Source organism: Solanum verrucosum, unplaced genomic scaffold (assembly GCF_900185275.1).
Source record: "Solanum verrucosum unplaced genomic scaffold, falcon-dt-bn FXZP01000067.1, whole genome shotgun sequence".
Taxonomy (NCBI): domain Eukaryota; kingdom Viridiplantae; phylum Streptophyta; class Magnoliopsida; order Solanales; family Solanaceae; genus Solanum; species Solanum verrucosum.
Genome location: NW_026020175.1, coordinates 1,024,897 through 1,047,711, shown reverse-complemented (window position 1 = coordinate 1,047,711; position 22,815 = coordinate 1,024,897). Strand labels below are relative to the sequence as shown.

Below are 22,815 nucleotides of genomic sequence, written 5' to 3'. Positions count from 1 at the left end.
AGGATTTTCACATGCCAGTCAATTTGTTCTTTAGATAAGCCTTTAACAATCGCTTTTATGATTTGTATATTTTTTGTCTTTTTTGCTTTGATTGAGTTCTCAAAGTCAATTCAAGCACAATATTATTGTGTAAAGAGAGAAACCAAATTAAAAAACAAATGAAAGAAAAGGAAACCAAGTTGTCATTTCCCATTGGAAACCTAAATAGCATATCCTCTCATCTCGTGCGTAAAGACTAAAGACCAATACCAAATTACTCTACCAATAAGGTATACAATATAATTCCCCTTCGGCAAGCAACCCGAACGAGATATAAATAAAAACCGTAAAAAGGGAAAATCCCCATCGTCCGCCATTAACAATCAACTACCCCTCTTCTGTCTCCTTCAATCTTTCTACTTGCCGCCATTTCTGAAAGTTTGACCTTTCATACTTTGTTCAAAATCTTCGTTGAAATCGATGCAGCTTAGTCTAGTTTTTTGTTGAAAAAATCAAAAAGGTTTTTCTTCTTCTTGTAGATTTTGAGAAATTAATGGCTGTTGCGAGACGTGTGGTTCAATTAGGGGCTAATTGTGGGATTAGATTGTCTAAATCTCAAGGGATTAACGCATCTAAAGTTTCTGCTGCTTTGTTGATTGATAGATCACAAATCAACGCTGGTTCAGTTAATTTTTACAGTTCTGAGCCCTATAAATCGTCTGCTGCTAACAAGTTTGATTATAGGCAAATCTCACAGCTTGCTAAACCTAATGGCAAGCGTGCGTTTCTCGTTGATACATTAGCTCTGGTAATTATTACTATTTCTTTATCCTCCTCTTTGTTGATTTATAATTTGTTGTATTGGAGTGAAATGTTCCCAACTAATTTAGAAATGAACACAGTTGTGTATTTAATTATATTTATGAGCTCTGGTAATTATTAGTGTTTCTTCATTATCATTGTTTTTGTAGTGGAATGAAATGATCCCAACCAATTATGGATGAAGCATGTTGAGTATTTATATTGATAATCTGTTGTGTTGGTATCTGTGGAATCAGAAAGGAGATGGAGAAAAGCTTTGTTTCTCTTATCTTTTTAAGTTTAGTAGGAATGCAAGTGGATGAGTTTTATTTTTGGTCTCTAGTTAGTTGTCTTTGGCTTAAAAAATAAAGGTGAAACCAAACTGCTTTGGTCTTGGGGAAATAACCTAAAACCAATGAAAAGAAGTTGTTTTCATTTCAAAAACCGATTTTGTTTTTGTTTAATTATATAAACTCATAACTTACTTCCATGTCGGACTCAACATAACATTGGTACCTAGGGCCTACTGAAATATTGCAGATCGAAGGGTATGTGATGCTCGCCAAACCTAATAAAGCAATTAAGTCTTGGTATGATAGACTTAGGACTGTGGCCTTTTTTATAAGTGGGATTGGGGGATTTTCAGGGTGACTTGTTCTAAATATTAACTCATTTTCAATTGACTAAGTTTCAGCCTTTTCTTTCCAAAAGAGGAATGCTTCATCTTTCTGCCAAAGATGACTTGAATTTGGATCTTGATCTGTTTGATGTTGTTCCTTTTGATCATAATTAAAGTAGTACTTTATCAGACCATAAACTAATACCTTCAAAATAAAGCAAAAAAACAAATAGTAAAGCCACTAAACTTGTGGTTCTTTTTGAGTTTTTGTATTTGCTTCTATCCATTTCGTCATAAATTAGGATACTTTTCAAGGCTAGAGTCTCTCCTGATTTGTTATTATTGATATGAATTATAGATATTTATAGATCTTGTTTGCTGACAGGTTAGGAGATTAGAAGCACGAGGTGTACCATCAGAACAGGCAGAAGCAATAACATCTGCTATCACTGAAGTTTTGAATGACAGTTTGGAAAATGTAGCTCATTCTTTTGTTTCACGAGCTGAAATGCAGAAAGTAAGACTTTACTCAAGATCTTATGTTGTAAACAATGTGCCCATTTCCACTTTGCTGAATAATTGTTTTGTGCATTTTTGCCTATGTAGTCTGAGATGATTCAAGAAGCCAACCTCTCCAAGTTCAAGTCTGAAGTACAAAGTTCTCAGGTACAAAATTGTCATGAAGCTCTGTTAGTTGTGCATATCGGTATTCTAAAAAGTCTTCAGCTGTGCGTCTAGTTATTCTCTGTCTTGTGCTAGGGGAGGTGTAATGTATTTCTTCTGCTTGTAGAATATTAGCTTGCCCTTAGTCACATCTGCTATAGATGATTTTCTCTGCCTAGATAGACGAGTAAGCTAGCTTTGTACGCTGTTGTATGTAGTCCCGGAACATATACAAGCTGTTGTTCCCAGTTATTTTTTCTACATAATGAAAAAAAAGCATATTCAAGCTGTTGTTAAGACCTTTATTGCCTAGCCATTCTCTGGTGCTTTGACTTTTATTAATGAGTTTGTAGATGGAGGCGTGATAATGCATACCAGTGATATTTTTCTTCAATGATGTTAACTGTGAGGTAGATAGCTTCAGTGGGAAAAGCTTTAGTTTGTTGTGAGTTGTGAAAGAATATGAAACTGTTGTTGAAAGCAGCATCCGAGAGATTGATTGGATTTTCCAGATTCATGACAATTAATTAGCAAAAAACAGAAAAGAAAACTACCTTGCATCTTCTAGATTCCATGAATGGAATCAATTACTTCATCTAAAAAGAAAAGAAAAGAGACAGAATACGAAATTGAGGTCAGCACATGGTGCAAAAAACGTGGCATAGAGGCGAAGAGGCTAAGCTATGTATTTCTATAATTCAATTGTCATCATATGACCAGTGTTATCAAAAGCGAAAAGTGCAAAAAAGCTCTAAGGTCCTTTGGGGTTTTAAACGCAAATAAAGTGTGAACTTTAATGAAAAAAATGCGCAAATGGAGAAAACCCACAAATATGTATGTGTAGTCCAAGATTAATAATCATAAGCATGAGTAACAAATATATGAACAAAGAAATTTTAAAAAATTATGATTAAGTGAAATATCAATTGTTTTAGTGTCACATGTTAAGGGTTGCACTCATTGGCATGGAAAAGTATGTCTTGGAGCCTTGATAACAACACTGAAGCACCCATAAAGTGAGGTGAAGTGCTCAACATGTTTTTTGCCTCGCTTCAGGGCTTTAGCATGCCTTTGACAACACTGCATATGACAAGTATAGTGGTTAATTCTTCTACCTCCCACATCAGGATGTAAGGGGAGATTCTATGTTATGGTATTGAGTTTGATCTGCCTTGGGTTCTAAAGTAAATTCACCTAATTGGTTTTACTCTAGTCCTGTACATCTCTTCCTTGCTTCTTTGTGGGTTTTCTTTCCTTTGGGGGGTTGGGTGGGTGGGGGAGGTTCGATGGTTGGTTTGACAGACAGACCAATCTCAATTGCTGTACCTTTGATTTATGGATTAAGTATTACTAGTATAGTTGCGGCTTGGCTGGATTATGGTTCTCTTATCATTTCTTGCAGAAATTATGGTTCATGATAATTTTTTACTTTCATTTGCCCACCTAAATAAGGCAGCTCATTGACCCAATGATCCAAATAACAAGAACATTTTCCGTTAACTCACATGCTGACCTGTGCGTTTCTTGGTCTCCGTTATTTGGCCATAATAATTCAAATCAGCTGATGCTGAAATTGTTAAAGCTTGGTGAAATAGTACAATTACTTGCTTGAATATTTTCAAATGCCCTTCTGGTTAGAGTGAATGAGGGTTTCTTCCTAATTTTACATATATATGCTGAAATATTACAATTTCAAAAGGCAATTGAATTGAGCCATCATCACCTTGTGTTGGATAACAATTATTCATTACAGTATGCACCAAATTCCTGTCAGGAATAAGGTTGTGCTAGCAGTAAACTCCCATAAGGAGTAAGACTGTAATTAAATATAGATTCTTTCAAGTCTGTGTTTTGATGATTTACGGAAGAAGATTTAGCGTGTAACACTCCATAACATTCTACAATTTTGCCACTGTTTACTTAAAAAGAACATAAACTCTATCATCAGAGATCATTCCTTCATTCAATGGAGGAGGTTATTCTCGTTCATTCAAGATACAATGATGGATACTTGGAAATGGAGACACCAAATCAGTGATACCATATTGCAGATGAAGAGCCTTTTATTTGGCTATACTGCCGTTTAAGTAGAACTGTAATACAGACTCATTTCTCTCAACATACAATGGTGGATGGGTCCAGTAACATGGATGTGGAGAAGCTGATCTCCTTCAGTAACGATATTGTTCAGTTCTTGGAAGATGATAAAGATGTCAGCTTCTTGAAACAGTGTATATAGAGCAATCTAATTCAATCACAGTGCCACTCTGAGTACCGCGCCCTTCAGAGTTATAGCAGAGAACAACAGAAGCACAACCTGAAGCTGCTACAGATGCTGAAAAGATAAGTTGCAGAAAGAGTTCGATCAGGAGATCTAGAGAGAAGAACTTAATGTTATAACTGTTGAGATCAAATTTACATCGTCAAAGAGCCTCTATTGAGGAGCAAAGGCAATTGCTCAAGAAATTTGAGCAAGATCGGCTTTGAGCGGAGATGAAGCTATCATTGTATGCCCCTGTTACAAGTATCATCCTGGACTAGGATGATCAATCAAAAATATTAGGGCCATAGTGTGGAGAGAGATGAGAAGGTAGTTGAAAATTTTGAGTTTCATTCATCAAAGCTGACTGCCTTTGACACTTGTAACAGCATCTGGAAGATGATTAATTTGTAAGAAGTACCATTGCTCAGGGAGGAGGCTTAGTTATCACTTGGATTTTGGAGTACCTCATTACCTTGGCTGATCAGATTTAATCTAATCATATCTCTCATATGTTCAACAAAAAAAAAGATGACCTGTAATACAGATCAACAATGGTTATTCTTTACTTTAAGACATGATATGATCCTAACCTGGTCGTATAAAGAAGCAATGACTAAAAAAAATAGATGAAGTAAAATTGTCGAATCAAATGAACAAGTTAGGTCAGCTGGATCTTTCTAGTAATTAGTACTATATCAACCGTACCCAAGGGTGTGGCCTAGTGGTCAATGAAGTGGTTGAGAGCCATGAGGTCTCAGGTTCAAATCCCAGCGGAGAAAAAAACACTAGGTGATTCTTCTCATCTGTTGTAGCCTTGGTGGACAGTTACCTGGTACCTTTTGCTAGTGGGAGTGACAAGTATTCCGAGGAATTAGTCGAGGTGTGCGAAAGCTAAGCCCGGACACCACGGTCATAATTTTTTTTTACTATATCAACCAAGTATGAAAATTAAAACTAGTTGGTTGTGAAGGGAGCTTTGGCTCAGCCTCTGATAGCTGCAAATACTTTAGGAAGGAGTTGCAGCCTCAATGTTTTGAGGGATCAAAAGGGTTACAGCCTAAAAGGCTAGTTGGCCACCCCGGGAAAGGATGACATAAGTATTTAGAATTTTGATTTGTGGTCATTGAGTCAAATTGATTGCCTGATTTGAGACAACTTTTTCAAAGATATCACAGCAGTTTTTTTTGTTTCGCTTACCGGGAAGCATCTTTTAGGAGTAACCAGCTTATTTACTTTGACTAATCCAGGATGTTGGAAATCATCAACACAAGACTAATTTTCCTTCTGATAGACAATGTGAGACGAGTGTTACTGATGGCATATATGGCTATGATGGCTTGGGAGAAATTTCAACCTTGCCTGTATGACAATATTGTGTTCAACACAGTGTGAGACAGATAGGAGAACACGTGTCAATTTGAATTTGTTCTTGCATGGATCTAACCGTTCCCAAAATTCTCTTAACATTGGGTGATCAAGGAGGAAAATTTACTTCAAACTCAGTGTTGGACCGATGATTATTGCATCATGGTTGTGCTAATAATATATATGTTCATGATATATGTTTTTGTTCTACCCCCGAATGAGCATTGGTTTGAGTTTGACGTATGGAATTCATACCGATTAAAAAAAATTTGTTGCAGGAACATCATTTTTCTCTGCTGCAACGTGAACTTGAAAAGCTTCGGAATGACATTGAAAAAATGCGCAGTGAACTAAGGTACAATTGAATTGTTGGAAAAATGATTCTACTTTTGAGTGCCAGTTTCATTAACCAATATTATTTGTTCATGCAGGTATGAGGTTGACAAGCTTACTGCCGGTCAACGGTTGGATTTAAATCTTGAAAGAGGGTAAGGCCTGAAGAGTTTTAGATGTTAGTGAATGATTAGGTTGTTCATTTTTCGACTCCGTGATGATTGATTGTGGTCATTCTAAATTGTGTAGACGCATCCGTGATGAGCTTGCCAATCAAAATGCAGAAACTACAAATCTTACAAATAAGCTTGATCGGGTAAGTGTGGGATCTTGTATATTTTGAGCATGAACGTTCTTTAAACTCAATGCATCTTGTGAATATCTTCTTTTTCTCTTGCTTGATCCATGTACAGGAAATTCATGCATTGAGGGCGCAAATTGAAGCTGCAAAGTACGAAGTGATTAAATACTGTATAGGTACTCTTGTCTCTATATCGGCTGTTGGTCTTGCAGTGCTACGGTTATATACCTAGACATTTCAGATGACATTTGTTGCTGAATTTTTAAATGAGCACGAGTGCCCAGATGTTGACAGTATTCTTTTAAGAAGCTTGAATAGGAATCAACCACATTGTCAAACCGCTGTAATATTCACAACTTGGTAGATAGGTTAACAATTGTATTCATTTTATTTCAAGCTTGTTCATTTGTTCAGATTTATGTAGCTCACCACATATTCAATGTTTGCTATGACAATATTTCAAAATTTGGGATGTTGATATAATCTTTCTGCTGCCTTAGTCATTTTCAACATGTTTTCCCCTCTGCAATAATTTGGTATGCTTGTGTAATTTTTTTTTAGTACAAGCAAGTCAGCGTAAAGGAGCAATTGTTGGTTGATTCCTGAAAAGTCGACCCCAAATCGACACAATTAGACCTCTAATTTTCAGAAAATTCTCTCTAAAAGGAAGTGTGAAGATTGGAGTCTATGATAAAGTTCAATGTCTTCATGACTATAATACCATATTCTTCAAGATGATGATTGAACTTGAAAGCAGGAGTATGAAGTGGTTAGAGTTTGGTGCAAGCTTTAATGGCACCACAAAAGGAGAAATAGAAGTGCTATTTCCAAATATGACAGAATCAGTTCTAAATGAGTCGATGAGAAATTTAAACAAAAGTTCAATGAGAACAAATGATGGAGAAAAATGATAAGGATTTCATAACTAACTACAAGAATGAGATGTGGAAAATATTACTCTAAAACTATTTGATGAAATTTTAATTATTGAAAAAACTTGCAGTAACTTGACTCTAGAATATGCTATGTCGATGGAGTTTGAATGTTTGACAAAAGTTGATCTTGAAAATCATACTAGTTGAAAAACAAAGTTGAAGATGAAATCTAGTTTCCATATATAATTATACAAAGTTATAATACGGTATAATTGTGTATTTATGCAATATATATTTTTTCTGTATTGTATTATTTATACAAATTTATACATTATACATGTATTCTACATATGATGTTAAAAACCATCTTTGGTATGTTTTCTTACTTTTTCTCGTACAATCTATGTATTAATCGACTTTCCTTGTTAATCTCTCTCCAAATCACGAAGTTGCAACAATTTTTTTTTTAATTTTTCTCTTTGATTTTGTTCCATTTGGAACTTGGACAAGATTTAAGAAAAAAAAGATTTTCAAATTGTATTATTTATGGATTTGCTAAATTTTTTTTTTATAGCTAGAATAAGAATGTATACGAACATGAAGGAGAAAAATGGAAAATCATCCAACTTTGCACTTGAATATTTGAAAAAGAACAACAGAAAATCCTCTTTTCCGAACCCAGGCCTAATGTTTTTGGGCTACAGATTTGCAAAGTTAAAATTGGTCATTCTATTGCAATGTATGTGTATGAGTAGTACTTATATGAGTTCTCCCTAAAAGAATATAGTAGGACCTTATCATTTTCATATTATGTGTAATAAATAATTAAACCGGGTATGTTATTGTTGTGTAATAAATAATTAGACGTTAAATCTATCGTATTTCTAAAACAAAATAAAAATAAAAATGATGAATAAAACAGTTCAATAACATGAGATTTTAGAACACATTCTTTTGGTAATATTTTCAGTAATTGATTACTACAAACAAACTGTTTTCTGTATTCATTTAAAAAAACTCTTACATGAAATGATAAAATCACTTCTCTTCTGAATGGAACAACAACATATATACAAGTCTTTTTTTTTTATAACCAATATATACAAGCAAGTCTTTTTATCCTCTCAGTATTGATTCAAACTGCATATATATATTTACATACCTCAGACTTACTAATACTGAACTTCTAATACTTCAGAATTTTGACCATTAACATGTTGGTAAAGGAAGGGTATATAGCAAGTCCTTAAAAACATCAACGAGGCCTGATGGAGGGAATGACACCGCTCACAAGCTCAATTCCTTCCATGGTCGTGTAGGTTGTAGTGTGTCTGGAATAAACTGAAGTTGGTGATGTGGAAACATCTAAATCAGGTGCAATATTATTATTGTCAATTGCTGGAAGCATGCAAGTTATGTTCTCTAACTCTCTCACCACCTCCAGCATAAACGGTCTGTCCTGTTGTTCATCCAGTGAACACTTCACGGCCAAATCCAGGAATTTCTTGACACAATCTGAGGAATATGGACCTATACTCTTGTCTATTATAGAAGACATCATCCCTGATTGGCATGCTGCATTCACCTGTCATTAGTACAAAAGTAACTTTTCTTACTCCCTCCGTTCCCAAAAAGAATGACACTTTAACTATTTGGAGAGTTCAACAGTTTTTTCTTTGACTGTAGTTTTTCCTCGAACTTTCAAATAGTTTGAGCTTTTATTCAAAATGTCTGATTCACATAGGTGTTGATGTCGAACTCTGATTTTCTGCCATTTCTCGTCTTCTAGGCTGGAGAGCTAGTACTAGTTGTGGATCAGCTTAAACATTGAGGACTTCACATTTTCATTTAGGTCAAACACTTACTGGATACTACTAAGACAATGGCCATGTTATTAATGCTGATCTCAATTTCTAGCTGTCACAACATTTTATGTCAACGCATCCAACTTTGGGAACTCATCCCTGACCATTCTACAGGAAGAAATAAGGGCTGGGCTATAACAGCTTTCTCTACTTCATTACTAACCTTTTTCCAATTAATTTGGTCCCCAATACCTAGTGGAGCATCTATCACAAATTCTGGGAGGAGTGGTAGGCGCATTGCCATCAATATATCTTGGCATGTCTTTGGGAGCAAAGCCAAGATCCATAGATATCTGGAACCCAATTTTGGAGAAGTGTGAGAAGAGATTGTCCAGATGGAGATCACATTATTTGTCACTGGGAGGTAGACTAACTTTGATAAACTTTATCCTAGATGCTCAACAGACTTACATGTTGTCACTATTTCAGTTACCTCATACAGTGGTTCAAAGGTTGGATAAAATCAGGAGAAATTTTCTGTGGCCAGGCAACAAGGAGAAAAAAGGTTACCACTAGGTCAAATGAAAGAATATTATCCGAAGCAAAAGGCAAGGTAGATCAGGCATCAAGAACCTTAAGGACCAGAGCAAAGTTGTTAAGGTGAAATGGCTATCGAGATACCCACAGGAGACTCAAGCTTTATGGTGTAATGTCATCAAGAAAAAGTATGGGGAGCTGGACAATTGGGTAACTAAAGAAGTCACTATCCCTTATGGTGTTAGTCTTTTGAGATCTATCAGGCTCTTCTGGCCATTCCTTAAAAGTCAATCTACTATCAAGGTATATAATGGCAACAAGACACTTTCTTGGTTAGACAAATGGATGGGTCCTGATAGTTTACAAAGCTTATTTCCTGACATCTTTGCTTTGGGTCAACATCAACACTAGACAGTTGCTAAAATGTGGACATGACATGGCAGGGATTTGTCCTCGGAAGACATTTAAACGATTGGGAAATTCCAAGAGTGACTGATTTGTACAAGTTTCTGGAGAACTTTCAAGGACTACAAAGAGGAGAGGACTGCTTATGGTGGAATGAGCATAGCAAAGGAATATATAAGGTGAAAGAGGGACACAAGCTGACAAACTAAACTAGAGTTCAGATTATTAAGTGAAGCACATTTGGAAAGGCAAAGTGTCACACAAAGTGGCATGTTTCACTTGGCTTTTAGCTAATGAGGTTACTTTGACTCTTGACAATGTGGCAAAGAGGGGAATTCCACTGTTTAACAAATGCCCTTTATGTGGAAAGGATGTTAGACATCTTTTCCTACACTGCGAAGTCACTGACCAACTGTGGCAGATTTTCCTTAATCTCAGAGGCATCTCATGGATAATGCCTAGTAAGATTGATGATACTCTTATCAGTTGGGAGGAAACAGGATTTGGAGCTAGAAACAGAGACAAATGGATGATTATTCCTGCCTGCATTTGGTGTATTATATGGAGAGAGAGGAATGACAGATGTTTTTAAAACAGGAGCAACAATGACCAGGAGATTATACTTAATGTATTTTGTTGTTCTTCTTTTGGTGTACAAATGTTTACTCTAATGAGATTGAGTCAATTTTAGATGTTTTAGGGTCCATCTAGAGTCGGGATCAGTTTCTTTTTAACTTACTCTGTTGTAAATATGGTTCTTCCGGTACTACCTAAGTACTAATATCAATTCAAATGTTACCAGTTTCAAAAAAAAAGTTTTAAGGACCCAGCAACTATATTGATTCGTATGCTGTATCTCAATTTCATAAAATAGATCACATTGGAATTTGAGGTTCTTATTAAAGCGATAAAAGAACTGAAACTTGTGAAAGCAAATGCCAAATGCCCTCTACTGCTTTAGTTCAGATCCATTAGCAGACACTGAATATATCTAGAAGAACTATCTAATGTTCCCTTGAAGATTTCTGTCTTCATGAACAAAGTGCAACACTTAGATAACTTAGGGGAAAAAACAAGCAAGTACCTCCCGGACGATGTTCCTTCCATGAGAAATAGGTCGCATCCCTGTTAAAAGCTCCAGAAATACAATACCAAGGCTGTAAACATCACTTTTCTCTGTCAACTTGTGAGTAAAGAAGTACTCAGGATCAAGGTAGCCCTACACAAGTGTCAAATTTTGGCAACTGTCAGCTATCTTTGGAGAAGCAAAGAGAAAAATAATTGAGAAGGTAAAAAGCAATGAAATACTAGGGGATCATAGTATGTGTATTCATGATCAAACTTCAGAGAATGAATTCTCAAGAGGAAAGGCAAGAAGACAAAAACAATCAAGCAAGTCTGTGTGTGTGAGAGAGAGATACATAGATAGAGAGATTTTGAACAAGATCACCCCCAGATTATACTTTTTCCTTTATATTAGATTCATTAGTGTAACTTGATGATTGAATCAAACTTTGATCAGTTAGGAATAAACTGGTAGATATCTGAAAATCATAATTTACTCATTGTTAATCACAAATAACAGTGACTGATGTTTGACTCTAAAATCAGTGAGGCATGATATTCTGAGTTTGCAAGTCATTTCCACAGTTTCAATATTTTCCCTGTCAAACCCATATGTGTTTCATTCCATAAAGCATTCAGCTGGAGTGAATATTCAAATTTACTATTGACCGTAAACAAGAAGTCTTAACCATGGCATATATTTGCTTTTGGAAACACTAAGATTTAATCGCCAGATTTTGAGAAACATGATTTTAGATTGTTACCATACAGGACAGACCATCATATACATGTATGTAACTGCTAAAGAAATGTATCTTGGGCTTAACTCAACCCCAAAAAGTATCACATGAGGGGAGGATTTCCGAAAACCATGTAAGGAAATTTGGAGCCAGGATTGGACATTTGGAGCATGGACACTGTAAGGCGGGGGCTAACATCGGGTGAACAAGCATTGGGTGGGTTGTCTCCGATACCATGATAAAAGGGGATCCTCAAAGGCCTGCCTAGGCATCTCTAAGGAGTGTCCAAGGTACCCATACGCGTTAGGAAACTCTATGGGCGGTGCACAACCTCAGAGCTAGCGTTGATGCCCAATGAGTGCTGGAGGCTCCATGTATGGACAGATTATGCCCTGAGGGCTATCTGTGGGAATGATAAAGACCTCCATGCCGAATGAGCACTCCATGCACCACTGTTAAGAGCCTCGTGTGTTGACTTGTGAGGTTGGCTTGGATTCAGCCTTGAGAACCTGTTGGCCTAGACGTGCAGTTGTGGGTAAGGGTGGACATAAATACCGGAAAACCAAAAAACCTACCCGAACTAATTCGGTTTCTCGGTTCGGTGTCGGTGTTATTTTTTCAAAAGTTTGGTTCAGTGTAAGGGCATTCTCTTAACTAAAAATAAAAAGTCAACTAACAATTAAATCATTAATGAACAAATCAAAGTAGCAATATATATATAGGCATTCTCTTAACTAAAAATAAAAAGTCAATGGAGGTGTGAAACTTCATGGAGGTGTGAAGGATGTCAAGACAAGTCTTTAGGAACAAACGATGTCCTTTGGAGTTCGGATCAATAAGAAATACCCATTATGATTCTCTGACCAAAACAATCATCCAGTGTGACTTATTTCTTTAAAGCATAAAAAAAGGGGCAGATGTGTTGCATGCTCAGCCAACCTCCCCCATGGGTGCTGGCATCAAGCCGTACCAAGTGAGCAACCTTGAGGGGGATCCTCAAGGGCCTGCCTAGGCATCTCTAAGGAGTGTCTATGGTATCCATATGAGTTAGGAAACTCTATGGGCGACGCACATCTTCAAGGTGAGCGTTGGGCGCCCAACGAGTGTTGGAGGCTCAGTGTATGGACCGATTATACCCTGCCCGCTATCTGTGGGAATGATAAAGACATCTGTGCCGATTGAGCACTCAAGGCACCATTCCTAAGAGCCTTGTGTGTTGACTTGTGAGCTTGGCTTAGCTCTGATACCATGATAAAGAAATGTATTTTGGGCCTAACTAAACCCCAAAAGCTAACTCATGAGTGGAAGATTGTCCAAGACACTATATGGAGACAAATTTGCCTCCCACCGACCAATGTGGGACTCAACAGTAACTACCTTTAAAATGTGTCTTAAGCATGTCACTGAAAAAACATTTTTTTTAAGACAATTGTTTTGTCCATCAATTTTTACTGTGAGATGTAGACTCATGTTTAAATTCTGCAATGATCGATGGAGGTGGGGAACACACGAAAGGGTGGAAGAAGGTCAACCGTCCATTATTGAAGTGCTTAAGAAGATGAGTGTATCACACTGTTGATTAATTATTTTGATAGGAAATTTGATCCATTTAATGAGACAATTTCATGCATATGTTAGAATGAATATAGAAAAGTTCTCCCTATTCTCAGCCATTTTTTATCATTGATTTTGAAGAATATCAAGTCCTGGTCTGTAGTCATGCTACCTAGATTGCTTAAGTTGCAGGTCTTATTGCAATGCGATTTTCTATTGCAGGCTTCAACATATAAGACGAGTAAAGCCTTACAGGAGTTCCTTTCACAACAGTTGAAACATTTCCACTCGTTTCAGCATCAGGTAATGGTGCAAGCCTTGAGATTCCAAAATCAGAAACTTTTGCGGTGAACTTGGAGTCCAACAGTATGTTATTTGGCTTGATATCACGATGGATTATTGGAGGATCAGCTTCAGAATGGAGGTAGAGGATGCCCCTGGCAGCACCTAAAGCAATGTATAACCTTGTTCCAAGACTCAGACGTTGCTCATATCTAGCTGTAAAAATAAAGATCTTTAATAATCTTACTAACACATGATTACAATTAAGAATATAAGGTTCCACGTGATAAACATGTTGATGACCTCATCACACAAGTGAAGAAAGTAGGAAACTGACCATTAGAGTTCAGGAGTCAAAATGAAGTAAAAACTTCAGAAAAAAAACGATCTCTGAGAAATTAGATTTACTTTCATGTATACAAGCACTCTTTACTAGAGGGACATCTTTCACCCTCTTTTTTGGATAAAAATAAAGAACACCAGTAGAAAAAGTGAAAAAAGGAGAATAAATGTGCTTGATTCTAACAAAAGGAAGTCAAATGACACCATAGGCGAAGGAAGGATACATCACATACCAGAGAGAAGATCATGTAAGGAACCATTTGGCATGAACTCATACACCAACATCTGCATGCACATGAAACCAACTATTACAAAAGTAGAACAGAAAACTACAAAACTTAATATCCTTTCTTATCATTCCATCTGTTTCTTAATTTGATTAATTTTTCAGAAGACATGCATTTCACTAATGCAACCAGAGTATGTACGCAAGTATGAGGGATGTAACTGATGAGTGGCTCATAGATGGGACTGCTGGTTGAACTAAATATTTAGTGATCTAAGTACTGTAGATTGGATTTGCTCACAAATTGAATCACTTAACATGTGATAAAAATTGGTGACAAAAAAAGATATATGATGAAAATACTATCTCAGAAGACTTTTGCTTGAGTTTACTTTAACAGAAGAATCAGCTAAGTCTATGAACTTTGCGCTGCAATTTAACTATCATTTATGTGATGCTTGTCATTTCATTAGCATCTGGATTGATATCAAATAGATTTCTCTAAGTTGTAGAAGGTGATTGATGTTATGCTTGATTGCTTCTGCACACTGGCAGCAAGGAATTCAAAATGATCAACAAGGCACAAATTTCAATTTTGGCCTAGGTGTTCAACCAGAACTGGGCAATCAGAAGTTGACTATTGAACTGAGACGATCACCATAAGAATATATATATATATATATATATATTGTGTATTATTTTTCCAGTTTGGAGAATCTTACTTGTTCAATTCCTTCATTACAGTATCCCACCAAAGAAACCAGATTTCGGTGATGCAAACGTGACAGTAATTCTATCTCAGTATAGAACTCTTTTTCCCCCTGTAATGAGCCTTGTTGTGCACGTTTTATTGCCACTATTGTGCCCTCTGCCAAAATGCCTTTGTAGACCTTTCCATAGCCTCCTTGACCAATTATAGTTGTACTACTAAAACTGTTAGTTGCTGCCTCTAATTCCTTAAAACCCAATGCCTTAACACCTTCTATTCGCATTGGAAATTTTGGCACTACAAAAGAAATGAAAGGAACATTACTATGAGTTCCATGTGGTCTTGGGTAGAGATTAATGACATAGAAGGTTCAATTACTCATAGTTAGATATTCATTGAAAACATTAGCATGAAAAGTTTTCATAAAAGAATGAAAGGAAAAAGCTTAGGTGATGATAGCATGACTGTTTTTTATTTTTTTAAAGATGGTGCATCAAAAAAGATTGGAAGAACAATTCTAAAATGTCTCTAAATAATTTTATCAAGCATAGAGCGCTTTAAATAGACAACTTGAAAACAGAAAATCTGCAAAATAAAATTCAAAATCCTAAACTATCTCAACAAAACTTAAATTTAAATTCAAACAGATACTCCTCCTGCAACTAAACTAATTTAAAATTCAAACATATACTCCTCCTGCAACTAAACTAGTTATTCTGTAAATCTGCAATAACAAAAACTATTTCCAACACTCCTTTGCTTTTGTTGCTGAAATTTAAAAAAGTTATTCCTCAATTTCTATTTCTGTTGTTTGTGCTTGAGGATTATTTTGAGTGTCTCCAACTTTGCATACTTTTGTAACATGAATCTTTCTTGTTCTTTTTGTTTTGTGCATAAAAAGCACCTCAATAACATTTTCTGCCTGAAAGCTCTTTTGAAAGTGTTTTAATATGGACAATTATAAAATTTGCAAAAAGTGTTGTAAAAACTTCTCTTCCAACACTACATCGCAATGAATTATACGTTTCATAGGAAGACTTGAACTTCACTCACCAAATTTGATAGTTCTCACTGGTGAAAATTTGTGGGACACTCAAACAGAGACGATTGCTTGTCATGGTTGAAAAATGGGTTTGAAAGTAGCATGAATTAAAATTTAGTTGAAATTGGTATTGGTTGAAATAGCCATGCGCATTATAAATAAGCACGGATTAAAAATGGGTTGAAAATATATATGGGTTAAAGTGGTTGAAAGTACTTCAATGAACTCACAAATTATGAACTCACAGATTCAATAAGTAGGCGTATGGCCATGTGATATCATGTCACGATATGAAATCGTGAAATGAAATCAGCGTTTGGACATGCGATTTTATGTTGATTCCAAAAAGCATGATTTCATATTATGATTCCATATCATTATTTCATATCGCATGGCCAAACGGGCCCTAATATCAAAGAAAGCGTTGACACCACTTGGTTATTTTAAAAGAAGGTGCCACCAAAATTTTTTTGAAAGTAATTACACTATGTATTTCAATAATTTTGCTAAGTATAGAGGGCTTAAAATAGTAACTTGAAATCAGAAATTCTGCAAAATAAAATTCAAAATCCTAAATTATCTCAATTAAATATATCCAACTAGATTTAAATTTAAATTCAACGGAAGACTCCTCCTACAACTAAACTACTTGTTATTCCTAGTAAATCTGCAGCAACAAAAGCAATTTTCAACAATTACTTCAATGCAAATGAACCTTTGATACAATAGTTGGCTTCAACTAATGTTTTTCACTTTAAGAATATCAATTAATTTCTGTTACTATCTATTGTTCCTTGTACTTCGACTATCATAGTGTTTTGTGTAATATTGTTTTGTTACTATTTGTTGTTTCTTATACTTCCATTATTTCTTTTTCTAGACTACTTTGGGCTGTTTTTCTTGAGTCGAGGATCATCGGAGACAACCTGAGACCTTTGAGGTAGGGGTAAGGTCTGGGTACACTCTACCCTCTTCGGGCCCTAATTTGTGGGACTACACTGGGTATAATGTTGTTTAAGAATATCAATTAACCCTGACTAATAAAAGAACATAAATTGTAGTATAATTAATATACTAATAACAGACGCATTACAACAAGGGTATTACTTAGTTATACATGCCCAGCACACTTTCTATTTATTTCTTTTCCACTTTTTTGTTTTAGGGGTGATGGGGCATTGGCGGAGAGCTTATTGTAAAATGCAATATGCATAAACTTTCCATAAAACCCGTAAAATTCTCTGGCCATGTGAGGAATTAAAGCACCAGACTCTCTCTCCTAAAAAGAAACTTAAAGTAAACATCAAGTAATATCATAGTTAAATTACCAACAAACGTACTAAGAAAGATAGTTTGCCACATACAAAAAAGATGGTTCTTTTGTTCTACAGAAGCTGGAAATTGGAAATTATAAGGTGTGAAGTTTGCGTTATATGCTTGAACCGCTCAAAAAATGTGGTTTCACGGCCTCATTTTTGGTGATTCATAAGAATATCCAAGAAAAGTTAAGTCTATTGACTACTTAACCAGCAGGTCCTAACGGGGGTGAGTGAAAGAAATGGAGAAGAAACTCCCCATAGCTGAGGCAAAGTCACATACGATAACTGAAGATTAACTCACATGATTGATCTTTTGAAACGTGGAACCTTCGACGCATTTTAAGAAACACGAATATTATGGCCATAAGTAGCACAGCTGCAGCACATAAGGATCCAAAGACAATTCCAGCCATGGTGCCTATGTTTACTCTGCTTCCCCCTCCCCCCAACGGGGGAAAAAGGGCTGCAAGAATGAAAATTTTCAGAATTTGATCTTGAGAAAGCAGGAAGAATGACAAGAACAGAGCAAGTTATTGTCTCTCTTATATGGTAGCATATTTTTTTGAGAAAGGTAACAATGATATATATATTCAGGACAAAGACTGTGTTGTGAAACATCTTTACAGAATACAAAAATAAAAAAGTAGATCTTTGTTCTTCTTACAAAGATTCTATAATGTTTCGTTAAACAGATTCTGTATCATTAATAAACAAATTCTTCTTTACATAAAAAATAAAACAATAGTAGGCAATTCCTCGTGAGTTTCTGAATGGGTCTGTAGATTTTACTTAATTAAGAACTTATAGTAATGTACTCAAAAGTCTCTAAGAATCACTAGCATCTCTGTCAGGTTAGCATGTCTATGAGGATGTTAAGCTTCAATAATGCATGGGTATCTAAACCATTTCATTGAATTTTCTTACTCGCATACTTCAACGACAACATGAAGAAACTGTGTTCCATATCACAAGATAGATGATATAAATAGACATTTTCAGAAACGAAATGGAGCACAACGGGAAAGAGAGTTTGTATCTGAGCATGACCAGTAAAGATAAACGACATTAATAATAATCATAATAATTATATTCAAGAATCAGCAAGAATAAAAGAAAAAAATCATACGGGCACACGAGATTCACATTTTTTTTTCTTGATTCAATTTGGTTTTACTTTAAATTCCTCAGGAAATCATTACACAACTACAACTGAAAATGTCCACATTTAATCAATCTGATCTGTGAATAACATTAAAGATTATATCCTACTTATGCAAAAACACAATGGGTTTGGAGACATACCAGAACTATATCCCATGGCAGTGAAATTGAGCAGGTCATATGAGCCAAAGACATCACTTCCAGTAAGATTAAAGGTGGCAAATACGTTTGCGATCCGTACTATCTCACTGTCATTAAATTTGGCAAAATCATTGGAATCATTTATACGTGGAGGGAAAAATTTCAAAAACGTCCTAAGCCTAGGACCGCTTTGCCATGCAACAGAATGAATGTATATCTGATAAATATTCAAGTTAACACTGTCTTTTATCCACTGCTCAAAGTCACTGTAATGTGGCGGAAAGTCTGAAAAGCTAGGGCTTCTTAAAAGAAAACCAACTCCAAAAGGTGCTGCACAAAAGCAGCCATCCGCTAATGTTGGGACATGTTCGGAATAACTGTTGCAAGGCTGCTGGGCTGCACAACTTGGAATGGAATTGTTAAAGACTCCATACTCTTCATCTCCATCTTTTGGTTTACAAAATTGGGTAATCTGACGCTCATTTGCATTTCCACATACAGGATTTCCATAAAGCCTGAAAGTTATTATTCAGTGTCATAATTTGATGAATGCTTAATCAGAAATTTCAAAGAGTGATAAGAAGAGCCGGAACTTTATGCCATTGAAAATATTTGCAAGTTAAAATATCAGGAAATGGGTTAACCCCATCACATTATTAATGTAATTTGTGCAACCAGCAAATATGGCACACACAGTTGCACACAAACATGCATAAGCTATCAGATGAAGCTAGAACACATTTAACCGAGATAGAAGTTGAGCAATTTGTTTTTAGAATTAATCAAAAAAGCAAATGTATACTGGCTCCATCATAATGAAAAACTTGTTGATTCTTCGTTATGTAACCTGTTAAATTTCCATGAAACTCAGGCTGGCATATTACTATCAGGAGAAACTTGAATGATAGAGAAGTAGAAAGTTTCGGTCAACTGATGGAACAACTGAACACATGCTTAATTGATTGAGATAAAACAGATGTGTTAGTTGGGTCCATAACAGGGATAAATTATTTTCAATCAAAAGTTCTTCTAAAATGTTTCTACAGCAGAATAATCAGGGTATTCCTTACTGGCCCTGGAAAATGATCTGGAGAACCAAGGCACCTTTGAAAGCAGCCTGCTTTGGTTGGTTAGCTGCCAGGGATGCTCGTTTAAACCAAAATAACCTGCAAAGGAGAGACTATTCCATGTGCAGCAGATGTTTTTTTGTAACAGGGAGCAGGAAACAGTTGAGCACTTGTTCCTACATTGCAGTTTCTCAAGACAATGCTGGAAATTTGTTTCTGAACATTATGGGTGTGTCTCTGGTTATATCACAGGATCAATAGTCTGTTGGAAGTTTGGCAATCTCAAAGAGTAAAGGGAAGAGCGAAACAGATATGGAGGACCATTCCCATTTGCATATTTTGGACTGTTTGGCTGGAAAGGAACAAGACATGCTTTGAGGGAAAAAGACCGTAGATTGCTAGAGTAAAAAATAAATGTATCAAAAAACTTGTTTTTTTGGTGTTATAGTAGTACTTTAGATAGGACGGACCAATATTTGTTTTTTTGTTTTTGGATCTTTTAGCGGGGAATATGTAGTATGATTGTGGAGATGTTGTAGCTTTGTACTTAGTCCTGTGCTATCTTGGTACCATACTAATAAAAACTTTTACCCATCAAAAAAATTATATGATAACAGTGGGTAAGAACATGACTAATTGAGCTTTTAGTTGATACATGGCTTGTATGACCATCTGATATTCATAACTCACTATTATTTGTAAATTGAAGTATGAACTAGTTGAAAGGCATTTTATCTGTTCATGTATTCCATAACTCTAGTATTCTATTATGCTTTCATATGATGTCTCATGCATTATATACTTGATGAATCATATGGTTAGTCTGATGAGTTTAAAAGACTGAATTCCGGATGAAACGATGATACAGTGATTATCAGATGGGTCTAAGAGACCGGATTCTGGATGGAGTGATGATACTATTTTACCCGATGGGTCTACAGACCGGATTGTGGGGGCAGTATATGGACCTTGCGAGTCCTCCATGAGTCCCGACTACCTACCGCAGGAGTGTGTGTACTGGTGCATTGGCCATTGCATTGCATCTCATCTCACATCACTTGCATTGCATTGGTTATCGTACTTCATATTGATTCTTACCTGTTTGGTTGACATTATCTGAAGCTTACTTGCCTGACTTGATGAATTCTGATAATTGTAACTACCTTGTTCATTTAACTGTTTGGATTCTTTACACTTGTCAATGATATGGTTATTGAGAAGTGTGAAGGTAAGCATGGTATAACCAACCCTCGTTATTGCTTCATTTAGGGTCGATCAACGATGCTGCTGAGTACACATGTTTCTCATACTCACCCTTGTTTTTTGCACTGTTGGAGTGCAGATTTTGTTCCGAGTATGAGTGATAGGTTATCTTGCATCTAATTGGTGATAGATTGGAGTATTCGATTTCGGGGTGAGCTGCTTGGTTATTCCAAGACACCTGACTCCATTCCTTTTATTTATTTCTATCTTTCCTTTTTGGACATTCATAGTACTTATTGAGAATTGTAATCCTACTTTAGAAGCTCTTGCACTTGTGAACCAGGTTTTGGGTGGCGTATCGTGTATTTCCTGCAACACTTGCTTTTGCCTTATTAACTGGTTTCCCTTTTAATTCCACGGTTTAAATTGCTAAAATGGATCTAGTATTGTAATTGAATCACCTACGGGATTTGCGTAGGTGCCATCACAGCTTGGGATTTTAGGGTCTTGACAGTTTTAAACAAAATCAGCCATGAATTTTAGTTTCACGTGAAGTTTAATTCATATGCACTTGTATGAATTTAATTTTGGTTGCCATGCATTTTGTCATCTCATGCGTTCGAAGACTGGGCAACTCATTTTTCTTTTCAAATATTATGAATAAACAAACATTGTGGTATTTGGATTAGATATTCGTACTTATGGCAATTGGATGATCTATAGTAGAAAAGTTTTTGCAACTTCTTCTTGCAATAACTGGATATAAGATTGTTGATACTGTGGGTTTGCTTTTCTCTTTTCTTTTTCAAATGATTTTCTCTCTTATGATTTCCAGAACTACTTCAATTTCATTATTCAAGATATAATGACACCCAACTTTATATATAAAAATAGTTACCTATATTCAAAATAGAATACTGAAGGGTAACGAATGAGAATGAGGAGCAGAGCCTACTGCACGGTATAATTTCTCCTTCGAACTTTCATTTTCTACTAGGGGCCTGTTTGGAAGGACACCCTGGTAATTGGATTTGGTGTAATTGGTGTAATTAACATTGTTCTGTTGGTTGGACAGGGTAATTACTTGGTCAGCAGGTAATTGGTGTAATTGGCAGGGGGTAATTACACTTTCCAATTCATAGACAGAGGTTGTGAATTGCTGGTAATTACATGGTGTAATTACCAACTGATCACCTTTTAATTTTTAATTTTTTTTAATTCTATTTTTATTTTTTTCACTTATATTATTTTAAGTTCTATTTTTATTTTTATTATTCTAAAAATTTCTAGATGTTTATTTTTTATTTTATATTATTATATTTCATTTTCTTCTTGTTCTCAACCTTACTTCACGTGATTCTATGCAATTTTTTCGTATTATCTATTTCTTTATGCCATGCTTATTTCTCATTAGCATAATTTTATTAGTATTCTAATTTTTAAATTAAAATAGAATTTATTGTTAAGTAAGGTTATAGACTTACGGTTTTTTTTTTAAAATAAAAAATAAATCATATTTATGTATGCTATGTTGAAATTTGCTATAAGAGTATTATGTTAAATTTTTTGTTTTGAATTTATAACTTATGTTATATTTTCAGTTTCATTTGTTTTAGTAATATTGAATTCACATTGCAAGTCATTTTTTAATAAGACTTGATAGATTATCTTTTTGTCGAATATTTAATAATTTATGACATATTATTTATATATTAATCTTTTTATCAAACATGCATTTCAGGATGTTCGTAGAAACTTCATACTTTTAGTTTTTATTATCAATTCAATTGAAATATATTAATTTGAAAAAATATAAATCAATAATTTTTTCATAATATTAGTTAAGAACATATGTTTATTAAGTAATATATTTTAAAAAAAGAATATATCTCTTAAATATTTAATTTAATATTATTTATAAAGTTTCTTATTTGTCTAGTATAAATTTTAAATAATTAATTTTTATTTTTAAAATTTAATATAATTTTATGATTGCAATTGTACATCCAAACACAACA

At 35.2% G+C, this 22,815-nt stretch overlaps 2 protein-coding genes and 1 pseudogene across 5 annotated transcripts in view; 2 read left to right on the top strand and 1 right to left on the bottom strand.

Moving 5' to 3' along the window:
* The first annotated feature begins 328 nt into the window (after window positions 1-328).
* Window positions 329-6,856, top strand: LOC125828874 (protein FMP32, mitochondrial-like). Its single transcript, XM_049508194.1, has 7 exons — window positions 329-787; window positions 1,785-1,916; window positions 2,006-2,065; window positions 5,969-6,045; window positions 6,122-6,178; window positions 6,273-6,339; window positions 6,437-6,856. The coding sequence occupies exons 1-7, from the start codon at window positions 533-535 to the stop codon at window positions 6,554-6,556; spliced, it is 768 nt and encodes a 255-aa protein (XP_049364151.1). The 5' UTR covers window positions 329-532; the 3' UTR covers window positions 6,557-6,856.
* Window positions 4,005-4,835, top strand: LOC125828875 (kinetochore protein SPC24 homolog; annotated as a pseudogene).
* Window positions 6,857-8,152: 1,296 nt separating the features above from the next.
* LOC125828873 (probable LRR receptor-like serine/threonine-protein kinase At1g06840) overlaps window positions 8,153-22,815 on the bottom strand; it is a 28,417-nt gene continuing 13,754 nt past the window's right edge. For 3 of the 4 annotated variants that reach the window (XM_049508190.1, XM_049508189.1, XM_049508193.1), the window contains 7 exons: window positions 18,528-19,042; window positions 17,527-17,688; window positions 14,878-15,161; window positions 14,163-14,214; window positions 13,559-13,803; window positions 11,031-11,165; window positions 8,413-8,784 (listed from right to left, as the gene is read on the bottom strand). In XM_049508190.1, coding sequence (XP_049364147.1) covers window positions 8,455-8,784; window positions 11,031-11,165; window positions 13,559-13,803; window positions 14,163-14,214; window positions 14,878-15,161; window positions 17,527-17,688; window positions 18,528-19,042 — 1,723 coding nt within the window. In that variant the 3' untranslated portion in view covers window positions 8,413-8,454. Of the gene's footprint in view, window positions 8,785-11,030; window positions 11,166-13,558; window positions 13,804-14,162; window positions 14,215-14,877; window positions 15,162-17,526; window positions 17,689-18,527; window positions 19,043-22,815 lie in introns of all 4 variants that reach the window. The other variant, XM_049508192.1, reaches the window with a different exon arrangement.